Below are 14,232 nucleotides of genomic sequence, written 5' to 3' on the forward strand. Positions count from 1 at the left end.
AGATGTGTGCAGTAGTAAATGGCTTTGTTATTCACCTGCTATATGGCAAATTCGTTCTTCATTTAAACTAGTCTTTCCTTATGTAAATACCCCATGTCAGATCCCCATCCATCCCTGTGCTATTATGCATTCTAATCCTAAGACTAATACTTGATCATTTAAAAAAGATTTTGGCCAGGCTGACAGGTACGTTTAGATCTATTTCAGTCACCTCTTTTGAAACCATTACTTCCCTTTTGTCTGAGCATTGAAGAATTAGTGGTATCTTATTACTGAAGATTTTGTCCTCTGCATTGAATTCTGAAAAATTAGTTATCATTATTACTCATGTAGGTCATCATTAAAAATGCATATTTAATGTTTGATGTCCTGTTAGGTCAACAGTCTGTTTCTTTCTTCTCTATGATGTTAGGCATTTGCTTAGGCAAATTTAATATAACTATTTATTAAATAACCTCTGTGGGGAAGCCACTTTGCTTGGTGTCCCAGAAATACCTAGATGGGTAAGTCATCAACTCTGCCTTTGAATTGCTTATAATTTCCTATCCAGAGGTGAAGGATGGGCACAACAATATCTGCTCTAAGAGACATGCAGAAAAGTAGTGCAGGAGATGAGTGGAAGGAGAGATTACATTTTCTTGTGGGGAATCAAGGAAGTTTGTGATGAAGGAAGTAGCAATCATAGTAGAACTTGAAGGGTGAAAAATCTCTTGACATATGAAGTAGATGGTCAGAAAGATTATTGTGCTCAGAGAAGCAGAGGCAGGAAAGCAATGGAATGTTCAGATAAGGTCAGAAGATCGAGTTATAATTAGCATTTTCATTCAGAGCTAGCAACTTGTCTTGTTTCCCAGGCCTATTATTGGATGGATTTCTACTATTGAATAAATTGAAATAGCTTCCTTTTCTCACAGACAAACCTTGTAAAACCTGTTTTGCACTACGCCTTTAAAAATAATTGAGTATGTTGAAAAACAGTCTTTTAAAACCTGTTTGACCAAGTTAGGGAAAAATAATTCAGTCTTTGCAATCTGAGTTTTCATTAATGTTTATTTGTTCCTTTTTTCATTCTGTTCACTGTTTCATTCTGTTAAAGGAAAAACTAAGAGTAAATGGAAGGTTTTGTTTTTGTTTTTTTAAATATATATGAAGATACCTAGAAATGAAGTGTGAGATAGATTGACCATAACTGAGCAATACTTGTTGATAATCAAATCTGACACACCACTTAGAGCATGGTCCTTTAGGGTACATTTTCAAAAGTTAATTCCAAATATGAAATTAAATGAAGCACTCTTAAAATTTAATGTTGAGAAAAACTTATTTAATAGACAAGTTTCTATTCATTGTGCAACTATTATGTTATTTATCCTTTAGAATTTAACATAGATTTTTAAAAGTAATATTTTAATATTTTACTCAATAATTGCTAAATTGTGATGCATAATAAATCAAATAACCTTTAAGTACTATTCAGTTTAGGAATCATAGCATTATCAGTACCAGTGTTTCTATCTGTGTTCTCTTTTATATCTGTCCCATTGCCCCCCCCAACCCCAAGGTATCCACCCATTGTCCTAAAATATATATTCATCATTTTCTTTTTTGAAATACGTTTAATCATGTAACTATGTTTTGCTTGTTTTTGATCCAATAAAAAAGGTATTGTGCTATGTGTGGGCTTCTGTGTTTGAATTTTTTCACTAAATATTATGTTGTTTCATAATAAGATTCTATGTTGCTTGCTGTATGTGGTTTTCATTTCTGTATAATGTTCTCAATGTTCTCTTCTGTAAATGTTTTAAATTCTCATAATTTCTTAAGTAATTTTCCTGTTGATGGACATTTGGGTTGCTTCTAGTTTTTTGTTATTATAAATAATGCTGCTGAAATAGTCTTACATTGATATGCCTCCTGGTATGCAAGTAGTTTTTCTAGGGCAGTAGTTCTCAACTAGGGTTACTGTGCCCAAAGGGGACATTTGGTAACATATGCAAGTGTTTTGATTGTGAAATTATTGAGCAGTCAACGTATCAGTTGATACAAGCTAAATTATGCTATAGTAACAAATCCTCCCAGATGTCAGTAACTTAACATAACTGCTTTTTTTCATTCCACTAATTGTTCACTGTGGATTGGTAGAGATTTCTTTTTTCACATAACTGTAAAGGGACCCAGTCTGATGGAGGCTCTGCTCTCTTAGAACATTTGGAACATGTACCCTACTTTTGGTGCTTAGGCAAGGGAAGACATAACAGGAGGATCATGAACTGGCTCTTGTATATTTGTATGCAGAAACTTCTGCTTATGTTCATTGGCCAGAATGAGTCACATGACTTCACCTTACTTGCAGAGTGTCTGGAAAATGTGGAAAGTAGATAGTATTTGGTTAATACCAATCTCTTTGGTGCAGGGGGAATCTATTGGCATTTATAGGGCAGGGACTCAAAGGATAAAATGTCATGCAAAGTATTAGACAGTACTGTACAATGTAGAGTGAACTGTTTAATTCAAAATCCTATAATAAATGACCTCCTTGAGAAATATTGCTCTTAGATACATAGTTAGGAGTGCAGTTACTGGGCTATAAGGCATATGCGCATGCTGTAAGATGATATCAAATTGTTTTCCAAAGTTCACGCATGGTTTTACACTCACATCAGTGTACAAGTGTTCCTGTTTCTCTACATCTTCACCAAACTCTTTTGAGATATAATCAAAATATAAACTGCATATTTTGGTAGTAATTTGATAACAGTATAGATAGCTAAATACGCCCATTAAACCATCACCACAGTGAAGAAAAAAAATGATCATACCACCCCCAAGTTTCCTTGTGCTCCTTTGTATCCCTTTCCTCCCACACTTTTCCTCACTTTTCCCTATCCTCCAGAAATCACTGACCTGATTTCTTTTAATATTTATTAGTTTAAATGGCATTTTAAAAATGTATTTTCTCTTTAGAGTATAAAAATGTGGTTGATTTTTGAGTATTGATTTTTATATCTAGCCCCACCTTGCTGAATTTTCTTATTCTAATATAGTGTCTATAGATTGTTTGGCATTTTACTATGTAGCTAATCATGATATTCAAATAATGACAATTTTCTTCCTTCTTTAATATATTTAATACATTTTTGGTCTTAGTGTAATGGCCAGAACTCTGGTATGAATAGAATACTTGTCTTCTCAGTGATCTTAAAGAGAGTGATATATCATCATTAACACTGAAGTTTGCCTTAGATGTTTGATAAGTACCCTTTGTCAGCTTGAGTTGTTATTTGTGTTCTTAGTTTGCTAGGAGTTTTTATCATGAATGATGAATGAGTGATGAATGTTATGAAATACTTTTTCTGCAGCTGTGGCGATGATAATATGGTTTTCTTCTTTAACCTGTTAATGTGATTAAAGATTTTGTAGCTCCAGTAACGTTAAGCCATCTTGCCTTTTACTGAGGTAAATCCAATTTGTTCCTGATATGTAGGGTTTTTAAAAAAGATTTTATTTATTTATTTGACAAAGAGCGCTAGAGAGCATAGCAGGGGGAATGGCAGAGGGAGCAGGAGAAGCAGACTCCCCACTGAGCAGCGAGCCTGATGCCAGGCTCTCTCCCAGGACCTGGGATCATAACCTGAACCAAAGGCAGACACTTAACTGACTGAGCCACCGAGGCACCCTGACATCTAACTTTTAACTGCATTTTGGTTCTAGAACATCTAACTTTTAACTGCATTTTGGTTCTGATTCTGATCTTTTTGAAAATTTTTTACACTTGTTGACTTGTGATCATTTTTGCAAGTGAAGCATAGGAGCTTGTGTAATGTCATGTTACTTTATTATCTGAACTTTTTCCCCTTAAGAAGAATTTACTGGGCAGTGGAAATTTGATTGGAGTGTATCATTGCCTCATGAGGACTTGAAAGTTCTCTTGGTAGAGTTTTATTTCATGTTAATTTCAATTTCATGTTAAATTTTTAAAAATTTATTTAACATGCTTAAAGACTTTTTTTTAAAAGATTGTAATTCAGAGTGATACAAAAGTCCCTTAAAGTAAAAAACTTACCTGGAATAAAAATCCTTAAGTAAAATATTAAGTACAACTCCTTCCAAGGGGAGGAAGAACCTCAGCACCCTATTGTGACGATAAAGATAAGGAAGGGAGTCATCCAATTTAAACAGGAAGAAGAGAAGTTCCCTCTTGTGGGGAAATTTGAAGAAAATAAAACTCCCCATTTTCGATTTCCTAGTAATTTAAATTTGTTGGTCAGACTTAGGAACTTAGTGTGTTTTAAGTATGAAGAGGAACATATATAGGGAAAGATGCAAATCCGTGCAGGCTCACTGGCCAAAGGTATGGTTGGGCCAATGAACTATGTAACTGGTCTGCTTTCCTGCCTCATTTTTGTCTCTGTTTGTTTTTATAGGTAGAAGAAGTGAAAAAGCACCAGCACTGTTTAGCATTTAGCTCCTCTGGACCCCAAAGCCAGACCTACTACATTTGTTTTGATACGTTCACAGAGTATTTAAGGTGGCTTCGACAAGTCTCCAAGGTAGGTGCTTACCCAAGAACACTGTTCAGCTTCTAGCTGGCTCAAGGGTTGCTTTCTGCTTTATTCAGTTCCATAATGTAGTATAATATATATTTTTTTCAGATACTGCTAGTAGTTTGCAATTTTTAGTTTTGTAAAACTCGTTTGGGCTGAAAAGTAGCCAATTAAAAAAATTTTTAATTGTTTTCATTTGTTAGGTTTTGTTTATCCTAGGGGACAAAAAAGAATTCAGTGGGTAGACTGGCATTACTATTTTAATGTTACAAATAAGGAACATAGGCTAAGAATACTTAAGGGACTAGCCCAGGGTAGGACAACAGTAAAACCACAAAATACCCAGAGAATTGTTACAAATTTCCCCTCTTCCTCTATTTTTTCATAGAAGTAGTTTAATCTGTGCCATCTCCTTTTTGCCTGTTCAATTTCTGCCTTTCGGATGGCTTAATTTCTTTTGACATCTTGATTATTTCGACCATTTTATAGTCCCCTAATTAAATAGGATCACCATGACCTATGAAATAGTATACCTCTGTGTGTGTGTGTGTGTGTGTGTGTGTGTGTGTGTAATGGAAGCCAGAATAACAGGATAAATAAGATAAATAAGTGTTGGTATTTCAAGTACTGTGTGTGAAGATGATTTTACATCACATTTATAGAATTATGTGTAAAATGGGTGGATTGTAGTACTTTGTGCCTTGGTTTTGGGTGTGTTTATGAAACGATGAAACCTCTCTTGGGTATAGAAGCATTACTTTGGAATTTACTTTCATATTTTTGAATTCATAATCCAGTTTGCTATCCAAGTTCAATATGATTCAGATTGCTGTATGATGTAATTATTTATCGAACAAATGAATAGAGAATAACTTTGCTTAGCAGTTAATAGAAAATTTGAGAATAACATCTAGAAAGACTTTTTTGAAATACTGGCTGCCCTTGAATTATCAGGTAAAAACTGTTCTCGGGTGATGCCATACACTTAACATTATTGGTTTCCCCTCATTTCAGAGAAGAAGCAATGGGCAGACTTTGGATTGATAGGACTTAGAAGATTCTCCTAACTGTGATGCAGAGTTAATGTGATATTAGAGGCTTTAAGTACATGTGTCTAGTTATTTTAAAATTACTTTGTGGTGGCAAATGTGAGGAGGCAAGTATTAAATAATACTGTGCTTTTAGATTTAAATGTTTGCATGGGTTCAGGGCAGTAAGTCAACTGCCTATATTCTGCTTTTTGAAAGTAAAATGCCAAAATGTAGTCAGTGCATTACATTTCTATGTGGAGATGTTGATTTTTTAAAATAAACTTTTTATTTTGGAAGAATTTTCTATTTACAGAAAAGTTGTAAACATGAAACAGTTTCCACATATCCCCACCCAATTTCCCAAACACCTTCTATTACCATGATAGATTTGGCGAAACTAAGAAACCAATATTAACACATTACTCTGAACTAAACTCCAGGATTTATTTGGATTTTACTAGTTTTTCTTCTAATGTCTTCTTTCTGTCCCATGGTTTAATCCAGGATACCACATCACATTTGACTGTCATGTCTCCTCTGGTCTGTGACAGTTTTTCAGTCTTCTTGTGGTTCTTTTTTTTTTTTTTTTTTTTTTTTTAATGACTTTGACAGTTTTGAGGAGTCTTGGTCAGTATTTTATAGAATGTCCTATATGGAGACATTTTGATCTTTTAAACCAAATGCAGTGTCATAGTCACCTGCTTTGCATTCTTTTTGGAACAAGTCAGAGGTATAAATACTTAAACATGGATAAAGATGTAAATAAACATAATTTATCAAGCTTACCAATGACAGGTTGTTTTGATTGAAACAACAAAAAGATTAATAGGTATTGAGTTTAATAGTCTTGTATATTAAACATCCACACAATTGATAAGTCACTCTTCTAAGCTAGCAAGCACTTATTAAGCACCTTCTGTACGTCAAGTATGTGTTTTATGTACTGGGATATAGCAAAGAACAAGTCTAATTCCCCTCTGTTGGGAGCACTTACATTGGGGAAACAGATGATAAATAAGTAAACAGACAAAACACCAAATAATCACTATATATACAAGTTATAATATATACAAGCTATAATACAAGTTATAATGACAGAGAATAATGGAAGAGGAGTAACTCTTTCTGACTAGGGGACATTTAAACTGGAATGTCAGTGAAAGAAGTAGAAGTATCTAATTATTTGAAGATCTAGTGGCTGGAGTTTTCCAGGTAGAGAAGATAGTGTGAAAGTCCTAAGACCGGAACAAGGGATGTAAAGTCAGGGAAGGCAGGGGTCTTCTGTTACAGAAGAGAATAAAGAACTGGCATTATATTATTGGCATAATGGCAAGCCACTCAAAGAGTTCTCTTCCAGAAAGTTACATGATCTGACATTACTATTATGCGGAGGACAAGAAGAGGCAGGAGGGTCAGACTGGCAGGAGGCTCTTTGGTATATTCCAGGCAAGAAGTGAGAGGAGAAATGGAGAGAAGTGGATAGATGTGTTTTGGGATGTGTTTTGAAGATTGAGTGACAGGATTACTGATAATTACATATCGAGCATGAGGAAAAGGTCAGAATAAAAAATGGCTTCTAGGTTCTTGCTTTGAATGAGTAGGTAAATTGTAGCCTCAGTCAGAAACCATAGCACTAATTAGACTTTTTATATTGGCACCTTTAAACAATGGCGAAATAGTTTTTAACTTCAAAGAGTTTGTTTCTAGAGAGACAGCAGAGGTAAGCAGAAGAGGTAGATTATGAAATGCCTCTTTAATGGGTTATGGAAACTGTTTATTTCTAACTTGCTGCTGGTGATTGTAAATGTCAAGTGTTAGCTTGGTTAGTACTCTTCGATGCTGCTAGTTTGCGAATGTGACGTCTCCATGGTCTAGTAGGATAGTGGATCTGGAACAAGGCTCTCTCTCTCTCTGACTATTCAAACCACAGACAGATTCATGCACCAGGCCACTCAGTAGGAGAAGGTGGGGGCTAGGGAGAGAAGTGACACAAGAGAAGGTGATGGTGGCAGGTGGAGGAGTGTTGGTGTGAGTTTCCTCTTCCACTGATTATTGTATTGCCATTAGAAAGTATTTAATGTGTAATGTAGCTATATGCATAAGATCATTCACATGCATATATGTATACAAGACTGCAGCTTACATTTCACACAGGTGTGGGTGGGTGCTTCCAGGAGGGAATTTAAACTAATTACCTTAAATTACTAGAATTAATAATTAGTTAACTAGTAGCTGGCTGCTATTAGTGAGAATGTATTTGAATTAGAACCTTAACCTCCTTTCCTTCAGAAAGGCTCTGAATGTTTGGAGAAACCAAATGTATGAGAGTAGAGAGTTCAGGTTTTAAACTAAGGCAGACATAGATCCTACCATTCACTGGCCCTGACACTGTCGAAGCTTCTAAGTTTTAGACCTTTTCATTTGGTAAAGGGAATAAAGTATTTTTTTTTAATTTTTATTTATTTATGATAGTCACAGAGAGATAGAGAGAGAGGCAGAGACACAGGCAGAGGGAGAAGCAGGCTCCATGCACCGGGAGCCCGATGTGGGATTCGATCCCGGGTCTCCAGGATCGCGCCCTGGGCCAAAGGCAGGCGCCAAACCGCTGCGCCACCCAGGGATCCCTGGTAAAGGGAATAGTAATAGTTCTTACCTCCTAGGGCTTATGTCAAATATGCATGATAGACTTATAACTGGCACAAAGAGGTTCTAACGGTGTGTGCGTGTGTGTGTTTGAGAATGACCGAGTAAATAAATACATAAATAAAATAATTTTATGGCCATCATTCCTGCTGTTAATCACTGATTGGCCAAATGATCTTTTTAAAGCATTATCTGTTTTTATGTTTATTTTAAGCAGATAAAGACATATGCTTGGTTTATCTGAACAAAGGACCTTTTGCTATTCCTAACATAGCGGCCTTTTGGGGTAACATAATTAGAGATGTCAGACATTGGGGAGAACGATTTCTTCCTGAAAAGTCAGGGATCAGGGACAGAGGGCAGAACATCTTACTAAATGCCTATTTTAGATAACAGTGTCTTTCCTCTCTCTATTCTTAAAAACCAGATACACATTTCAAAAGTTGTTAGAAGATGTTATGGTTAGTGAATTAAAGGAGAAACTGGTTGTAAGGGTCTGGTTGAAGAGGTTAGATATGATAGAAGAAATCCATATGAGAACCCCCTGTTTGGATGTGAATCACTTATAAAACAGCCATGCTCTTCTTTAAACTTCGTTTATTAAGGGTAGTCCTGTGACAATCTCTTTTTCTTTAATCCAGCATCCTGGGTGAGTAAGTTGGGGCTACTAGAAAAAGGAAGATGAGAAGCTGGATCCATTGGGGAGTATGTGCTTATGGGAAATTTGGAGTGGCCAGAGCTGATTCTCATAAGCCACTTGGACTTCCAATTTCCCTTTCCATTGTCCTCTTCTTCCTCATGTCTTAGGCATTAGGAAGTTATACAGTATAGTCATTCAGGGTTACTGTGGAGACTTTTCTTTTTAACACAACATTCACAGAATGGATTGTCTTTATATCCTAATGGTTTTTTCCCCTTCTTTTTTGTGGTATCTTTTCATCTTTTTAAAATTTAAATTCAATTAATATATAATGTATTATTGGTTTCAGAAGTAGAGGTTAATGATTCATCAGTCTTCTATAAAACCCAGTGCTGGGGCTCCTGAGGGGGCTCAGTTGCTTAAGTGTCTGCCTTCAACTTAGGTCATGATCTCAGGGCCCTGGGATCAGCCCTGTGTCAGGCCCTCTGCTCAGCAGGGAGTCTGCTGCTCTCTCTCAAATAAATAAATAAAATCTAAAATAATAATAACACCCAGTGCTAATTATATCATGTGCCCTCCTTAATGCCTATCACCCACTTACCTCGTCCCTCCAGCTCCTCCTCTCCAGTGACCCTCAATTTGTTTCCTGTAGTTAAGAGTCTCTTATGGTTTGTCTCCCTCTCTGATTTTCTCCTTCTTCTGATTTTTTTGTCGTCTTTTATTTTTTCCTCTCTTCCCCTATGATCCTCTGTTTTGTTTCTTTTTCTTTTCTATTCTTTCTTTCTTTCTTTTTTTTTTTTTTGGTGGGCAGCAAAGCAAGGTTTATTGAGCAATAGCAAGGTGATAGTACCAAGCTTGGGAGGAGGGAGGGGGACACAAGAGGGTTGCCCTCTGTTTTGTTTCTTAAATTCCACATCTGAATTAAATCATATAATTGTCTTTCTCTGATTAACTAATTTCGTTTAGCATGATACCCTCTAGTTCCATTCACATTGTTGCAAATGACAAGATTTCATATTTTTTTTGATGACTGAGTAGTTTTCCATTGTGTGTGTTTATATATATATATATATATATATATATATATATATATATAAAACACACACACACATATATATATAAAACACACACACACATATATATATAAACACACACACATATATATATATAAACACACACACACATATATATATAAACACACACATATATATATGAATATATATATATATATTCATATGTCATACATCCTAATGTTTAAATGAGATTCATTTTGATAAGGATCTGAAAGTAAAACAACAGAAAGAAATATCTGAGTTTCTGATTTTTAATGACCATCTCCACCTCAGACTGAGTAGGAGGACAAAAAGAACCAATTCCAATGATTTTTAAATTAAAATGAATGAGATAATTAATATAAAAGGAAAATCCTTTCTTTATTTTTATGCTTCTGGATCTTAGCTAAAAGAGAAGTGTTAATCTTCTAATTTGTTTCATTTGATTATGGGAAAATTTATAAAAAGTTAGATATGTTCTACCAAGATAGGTCTTTATATACTTATTTTTCTTTAAATTTATTCTTAGGACTTAGTATTGCTTGCAAAAATAATACATAAGGCAGTCTCTTTGGAGTTTTTGTTTTGGGTGGGTGTTAGTGGTAGATACTGTGAATGGAAGGAAACAGCTCCCTTGGGAGGATTACGATATTGATTATAAAGTCATCCCTAAAATATTAATGCATGACATGCTTTAAAAATCCAGTAAACATCCCATCGTATGCAGTGTAAAAAAGGGCTCTGTTTGCTCAACACAGGCCCATGTATTTAGTGTGTTTTCCAAACGGTGGGAGGAAGGTCTGGGGCAGAGGGTAGTTGAGAAAATAGGAACTGCAGAAGATCTCCTGTCAAACACACAAATGACATTCTAAGAAATGCTGACCTTTATATCCATCTTTGTGGCCCACTTGTTGGAGTGCATTAGCTTCAGACATTGATTAATCCTGTGAACTCTCTTCAGTTATTATTTATGGAAATCTATAGCCTAAGCATACTTAATTTTTTATTAAGCCTTAGTTACTTCTACAGCACTGTATTGTCCCACTTTAAAGTTTGTTTCTTTATTTCAAGGAAGATTTAAGATCACTGGGTATTATGCATGGATATGTTTTTAATTTTGTATTATGGAAGATGTCAAATATTTAGTAGTGGATATAATAGTAGAGTAACAACCATATACCTGTGACCTAGCTTCTACAATCTTCAACACTGACCAGTTGTGTTACAGGGATATGTTCTATGGCCCATCACTACAAATTCACACCCCATTAGGAGCATAGCTTGTCCACGCGTCTCTATCTGTGTTGATCAGTGGTGTACATGTTGGCAGTTTCCAGTGGCTGTGGTCATCATAGTGGCACTCTGTCCTATCTTTCTTCCAGTATTAACTGTAGTATCTTAATTCTAGGCCTCTTGTGTTTTGTTTTGTTTTGTTTTGTTTTGTTTTGTTTTGTTTTGTTTCTTTAAGTCACTGCAGTGAACTTTGGTTGCCTGGATATATTGGGTTCACTCTTACTGTGCATAGTGTAGGCAAGTTAGGGCCACATTTCATGCTGAATTAAAGATCACATGAAATAGTGAATAAATATCACTATTTAAATAAGAACAAAGTATATGGTCAATCACAAATGAACTTTTGCTTTCAGGTACTTTAAAAGTGTTTTATTGTCTAGATTTCACTCAAAAAATACTTCACTAATACTTGAGTCCAGTCATTCTAATGTAATAAGATTAAGGTTTCCAACACACAGATTTGTGTCATTAGAAATAGTTGCAAGGAACCCTGTAAGATTACTTAGTCATCTTTTACACATTGTTTGCTTCTTAGTTTGGCATGTAGATTAGGGAGTATGCTGCTTTTTTTCAGCATGATTTGAAACCTGTCTTTTAGGGATTGTGCTAACATTGGGATTATAATGGTAAGAGGCTTTACTCTCAGTATGTTTCTGCTAAGAAGTCCAGGCGTTTTATGTTTTGTTTTGATTTGTTTTGATGGAAACCCTCACTTAACATTTTATACCCATTTTTTAGGGAGAGAAGTAAGGGCCATTTGAGCAGGGACAGTCTAGCAGATCTGTGGTAGAATCTTAAGTGAAGCAAGTGACAAGGATTTAGCTTATAATACATCAAGGAGATTGCTCTTATACCAACGCTGTAGTGAAGACGTGAGAAGAAAATTGGAAATCCAGTATATGAGCTATTTGGGTACAGGAAGACTTCAAAGAAGTAATGGGCAAATTGAATTCTGAAGGATGAATAGGAGTTCACCACAAGGATGAGGGGAAAAGTATTTCAAGGAGAGATGTAAAGTATGTACAAAGGACAGCTGGGTAAAATGTGAAAACATAGTCATATCACAGATGTCTGAGCAGCATGAGAAAGAAAACAAAAATAGAAGCTAGATAAAGTAAAAAAAGTACTGGCCAGTCTAGATTGTTTCCTGCTAGTTCCATGTCATTTCCTGGGGGAAATTTGATTATTATAACTAACTTTACAGCATAGTAATGGATTCGTTATATAGAAATTCATGGTATGCGATCTTTTCTTATTATAGATATGAGCAACAGTTTATGAAATTAGGGAACTTAGGAATTCTGCTTTGAAATATTTTGGATTGCATTAAGTTTTGTTTTTGTAATACATAAAACTGATTAAGTTAGTAAAAATACTTAAAATGATCTCTTTGTGGTTATAATTGTGCTTCATCTTATTTCCACATTGCTAATCCTGTCTGTTCTTTTTTTCCTGTGGCAGCTATTGGTTCTGAAATCCTAGTTAACATATTCCTAAAGAAGGGTTTTTTCCTTGAATTGAGTCATTTCAGTTTAAAGCCATTTAATTTTCTCCAAAGTTTTATAATCCAGTTTTATACAAGTAAAAAAAAAAAAAAAAAAAATTTGCTTCCCATACCCTAACAAAAGAGTCGTACTTTTGTGAAACACTGCTGGCTTGTACATTTATTGGGTTAAACTCATCCCCTGTGTCTCCGTCTTCCCTCCTCAGGTCTGTCACCCCCTCCCTCTTCTTCTGCAGCTTTGTTGATGTTACTACAGAGTTGCCCCGAGAGACATGGGGAGGGAAAGGAGAAGACTAATTCCACCCTTTCTTTATGCTGGGCACTCTTCCAGACTCCACTTCTAGATTAGGATCTCAGCAAACGGAAGAGATGTGCTCCTCATGTGGGATTTATCTGTATATTGTTATTACTTTTAATAAAATTCATTCACCTTTTCAAGTGAGGGGCTTACAGCTGTGCTTAAAGTTACAACGTATTATTTTAAGATTGGAAAGGGCCCTTGTCACGTAATCACCAAAAAGGTAGTATTACCTAGTGTAGTTTTCTGGAATAATTATCTTAACAATTATTTGGCATTTTCTTCGAAATTTCTTTACTTTAACCTTAAATTGTAGCCATGATCAGTGCTCTTAGTTTAGAGACTTCAAATTCAAGATTCGAAAAGGACTTTCTGGAGTCCCAGACTTCCTTCCCTCCTAAAAACTGTCTCTAGTGTTTCAGACACCTGTAGTGTCTGCCCAGACAGCTCTTCCTTACCAGTGAGCTGAAGTCTGTATCCTGTGGCTTCAACCTGTTGATCCAGTTTTGCTCTCTGGTATAACATGAGCTAATTCTACTTCTTCCCCAGTTGGTAACTTCTGAATATGGAAGTTACCATGATTTCTCTGCCATCCCTCACCCCTTGACAGTCTGTTATCAGGAGGAGCATCCCTGGTAGTTCCAACAAGTCTCTCTGTCACATGGCTCCCAGATCCCTTCCTCAGCTTCCTTTCGGGTGTTACCTGGTTTATTGATACGCATACTTGCAGATACCAGCTGGGGAGCACCATCGTCTTCCTTTCTTCACACATTGTATCCAAAGTGAATTAGTTATTCATTCATGAGGTCAACAACAAAATAAAAAGAGCTTTTGTTTTTAATCCCCAACTCATTGATATATTTTGTTAACAAAGTTACTTAGCCCTTGAATTGATCTAGTAGTGACCACAATAATGCCAATAGAAATAACTAAATGTTTTGGTATCTTTTCTATGTGCCAAGCACACTTCTAGGTGCTTTATAGCAGCCTTGTGAGGTAGGTACTCATTACAACTCTACGACCTCAGGCTTTACAACAGAAGATAGTAGTCACTCTGGAAGAGATACTATCACATCTCCATTTTGCAGATGAGGGCACTCTATGGTATATGGTATCCAGCACTGTTTTATGCAGGAAGTTCTGCTACCTTGCTCTTTTTTCTTTAATTGTACTTCTGATATTTTACAGTGGCCTGAGGGGACAAAACAAACCAAGACTCAAGTAACA

At 35.7% G+C, this 14,232-nt stretch overlaps 1 protein-coding gene across 1 annotated transcript in view; it reads left to right on the forward strand.

Moving 5' to 3' along the window:
- Positions 1-14,232, forward strand: part of PHLPP1 (PH domain and leucine rich repeat protein phosphatase 1) — a 208,557-nt gene that overhangs the window by 105,931 nt on the left and 88,394 nt on the right. The window contains exon 3 of the mRNA XM_072758046.1: positions 4,425-4,550. Within this exon, the coding sequence (XP_072614147.1) occupies positions 4,425-4,550 (126 nt within the window). The remainder of the gene's footprint in view (positions 1-4,424; positions 4,551-14,232) is intronic.

Source organism: Vulpes vulpes, chromosome 5 (genome assembly GCF_048418805.1).
Source record: "Vulpes vulpes isolate BD-2025 chromosome 5, VulVul3, whole genome shotgun sequence".
NCBI classification, from domain to species: Eukaryota; Metazoa; Chordata; class Mammalia; order Carnivora; family Canidae; genus Vulpes; species Vulpes vulpes.